The sequence below is a fragment of the Haliaeetus leucocephalus genome, unplaced genomic scaffold, assembly GCF_000737465.1.
Source record: "Haliaeetus leucocephalus isolate CR32 unplaced genomic scaffold, Haliaeetus_leucocephalus-4.0 Scaffold164, whole genome shotgun sequence".
NCBI classification, from domain to species: domain Eukaryota; kingdom Metazoa; phylum Chordata; class Aves; order Accipitriformes; family Accipitridae; genus Haliaeetus; species Haliaeetus leucocephalus.
The window spans coordinates 1,326,528-1,329,303 of NW_010972600.1; the positions used below are offsets into that span (position 1 = coordinate 1,326,528).

At 67.8% G+C, this 2,776-nt stretch overlaps 1 protein-coding gene across 1 annotated transcript in view; it reads right to left on the bottom strand.

The window, feature by feature from the left end:
- Positions 1-554, bottom strand: part of NR2F6 (nuclear receptor subfamily 2, group F, member 6) — a 6,957-nt gene extending 6,403 nt beyond the window's left edge. Inside the window, exon 1 of the mRNA XM_010563296.1 lies at positions 81-554. Within this exon, the coding sequence (XP_010561598.1) occupies positions 81-554 (474 nt within the window). The remainder of the gene's footprint in view (positions 1-80) is intronic.
- Between the last annotated feature and the right edge of the window lie 2,222 nt (positions 555-2,776).

The following is a 2,776-nucleotide window of genomic DNA, read 5'->3' on the forward strand; positions in this document are numbered from 1 at the left end:
GCCCCGCCGCACCGGAGCCGGAGTCGGGAGCCGGAGCCGGGCAGGGCAGAGGCTGGGCGGTACCGTTGGGCCGGTGGTACCGGTTGTGGCGGAACCGGGCACGGTCCCGGTGAGGTTGCCGGGTAGGGGAGGGCGATGCGGTTTGGCAGGAGCCGGTGGTTTGGGCGACCGAGGTGGTTGGCTGGAGGTGGCCCACCCGCTGCCCTTTGGGCTACCCAGAGCCCTTCGCTGGCCCCGGGGTCGGGCGGCACCGGGAGCCCCACGTGCAGGGCCACGGCGTGCCGGGGGCTGCCGGTACGGCACGGCTGCGGTCCTTGGCCCGTTCCCCCCAGCGAGTGACCTCGAAGCCGCGAGGTGCGGCAACGGGAAGCCCCCCGGGCACGTTCACCGCCGAGCGCTGCCCTTGGGGACGGGGACCAAGTCCCGGTCCCACTGCAGCCCAGTTTGGCTGCCGCGGCACAATATGGTGCGATGCTGTTGGGGGCTGCGGGGGCCACCGCGGGAGGATGGGAAAACCATTCCCCACACCTGGCCCGCGGCCAAGCCGTCGGCATCGGCAATCCCCTCCTCTTGCCGACAGCCCCAGCGGGATCTTTAATTACTGCAAGCGGCACGAGGCCGCAGCTCCCCGTCTCGTGCGAAGCACGAGGGCCGGGGCCGTGCCGTGGGGTGCTCCTGTGGCACCCGGGGTCCCTTGGGTGCCACCACCCTGGGACGGGGTGAAGGGCTGGATGCGGCCGGGGACTGGCTGCCCACAGCCCCATAAAATCCGTTTGTAATGTGGTTAATCAAGTCGGACCCGTAAGAGCTTGTCGGCGGCCCCTGCAAGAAGGGACGGGCTGGGGTGCCGGCTGTGGGTGCGCAGCGCCCGCCTGCTGCCACCCTGTTAATCATTAACGAAGAAATAAACTGTGCGGAAAGGTGCTTGACCCGGGAGCAGCCCTGCGATATCGCCCTGCCTTCGCCTTTCACCCCGGGGGCTAAACTCTCCTCCTGGCCATGCCGCGGCGGCCCCGGTGTCTCCCGGCAGCGCACCTTTCACCTTGACTTTGGGGGCAAAGTCCGGCAGGCAGGGCGTGGAGCTGCGGCAGCGGCAGGCTGGGTGACCCCACGCACCCCTGTCCCCCCCCTCGGCGTGCCCTCGGGGCAGGCCTGTCCCCGTGGGGCACCCCACGCTGCGCTCCCAGCTCGGGCCGGGTGAGGATGCCGATGCCAAGCGGAGCAGCCGGCGATGCCTACGCTGCAGGGACGGGCTCGGACCGAGCGGTGCCGGGACCTTCGCGGTGCCTTGTGCCACCATCCTTGGCATTCCTAACCCACGCGCCGGGGCTGGCGTCTCCATCGGGGGGTTAAGGGAAAGGCGAAGCAAAGCAGGCTGGCTATAAAAAAACCCCAGCAAAGCACCGAGCCCAGAGCCGGGGCGCAGCAGAGGTGGATGGATTACGGCTCCGGCCATAAATAAAACCTCCATTTCCTCCTGTCTGGAGGGATCTCTGCTCACCAGGTACCTGCTAACGCGGCCACGCCGAAGTGCCCAGCAAGGGCTGCCGCGGTCAGGGGAGCAATGCCTGGCTGAGAAGGGGCCAGGCTTGGGGGGGGTCCCAGTCCGGGTGTGGGGGGGGCACCCCCACCTGCAGCTGGCCCCGATTCTCCTTTCTCTTCTGTCAGGCCGTGATTTATGGCCCTTTCCCTGCCGCTCCCCCGCCTCCTCGCCCCCTGCAAAAAATAATAATCCAGGAACAAAGGAGGAAATTGGATCTTCTCCCCCGCGCAGCTCCTGGCCCCGCGGTGGGAGCCGGGTTTGTTTTGACGTCGGTGTCCAGTTGGCGAAGGCGTTTGATCTCCGGAGGAATTCCTCCTTCCTCGTGCTGCTCCGCTGACTCTGCCACACAAAAGGGCCCCCGGGAGCCGGGAGCTGCCGGCGTGTTTCGTGCCGCCCCGACGCCCCCGGGAAGGGTCCGGCATGGCAGAGGCGCCCGCCGGGGCTCGGGGAGGTTTCCGGGCTCTGTGTCGGACCCAGATCCAGTGCGAGGATGGGTGGCGGTGGTGTCCCCCCGCTCCCCGGCAGCCTTTGGGCTGGAGGACGATTGAGCAACCCTTGCCAAAATGTGCAGGGGCAGGGCCGGGTTCGTGGCTGTGCCGCCGGAGAGCTGGGTGCCGGCACTGCCGGAGAGTGGGGTGCCATCACCAATGGAGAGCTGGGTGCCAGCACCAATGCAGAGCCAGCTGCCGGCACTGCCGGAGAGTGGGGTGCCATCACCAATGGAGAGCTGGGTGCCAGCACCAATGCAGAGCCAGCTGCCAGCAGCACCGGAGAGCCAGATGCTGGCACCACCAGCCCTGACCCAATTACCGGCATCCCGGTTAGCATCACTCTGGGCTGGGGGGCAGCCATGCCGTCTCCCGAACCCACATGAGAGCTGCCGGCAGCGGTGCTTCCCAGGGGCTTAGATAGATACCACCCTGTCCGTCTGTCTGTCTGTCCCCTCCAGGCCCCAGCGTACCCCCATGGGGACCTGCACCCCGACACGGGGCTGTGCCTGCATGGTTTAGGTCAATCCCCTGATTTTCAGCCGTCGGGCAGGATCTGGCCCCACTCTGCCCTGGAGCAGCTTGCAGAGCTCCCAGCCCCTCTTTGCCGTGGGGCCGAGGGTGCTGCATTCCGAGGGCCGGATTCTGCCGGCGGGTGTGTGGGCATGTGCGTGCATGCCGTGGGCGGCGAGAGCAGGCATTGAACTGCTCCGGAGCTGGCGGGTGGGGGGCAAAAGGGCCTTCA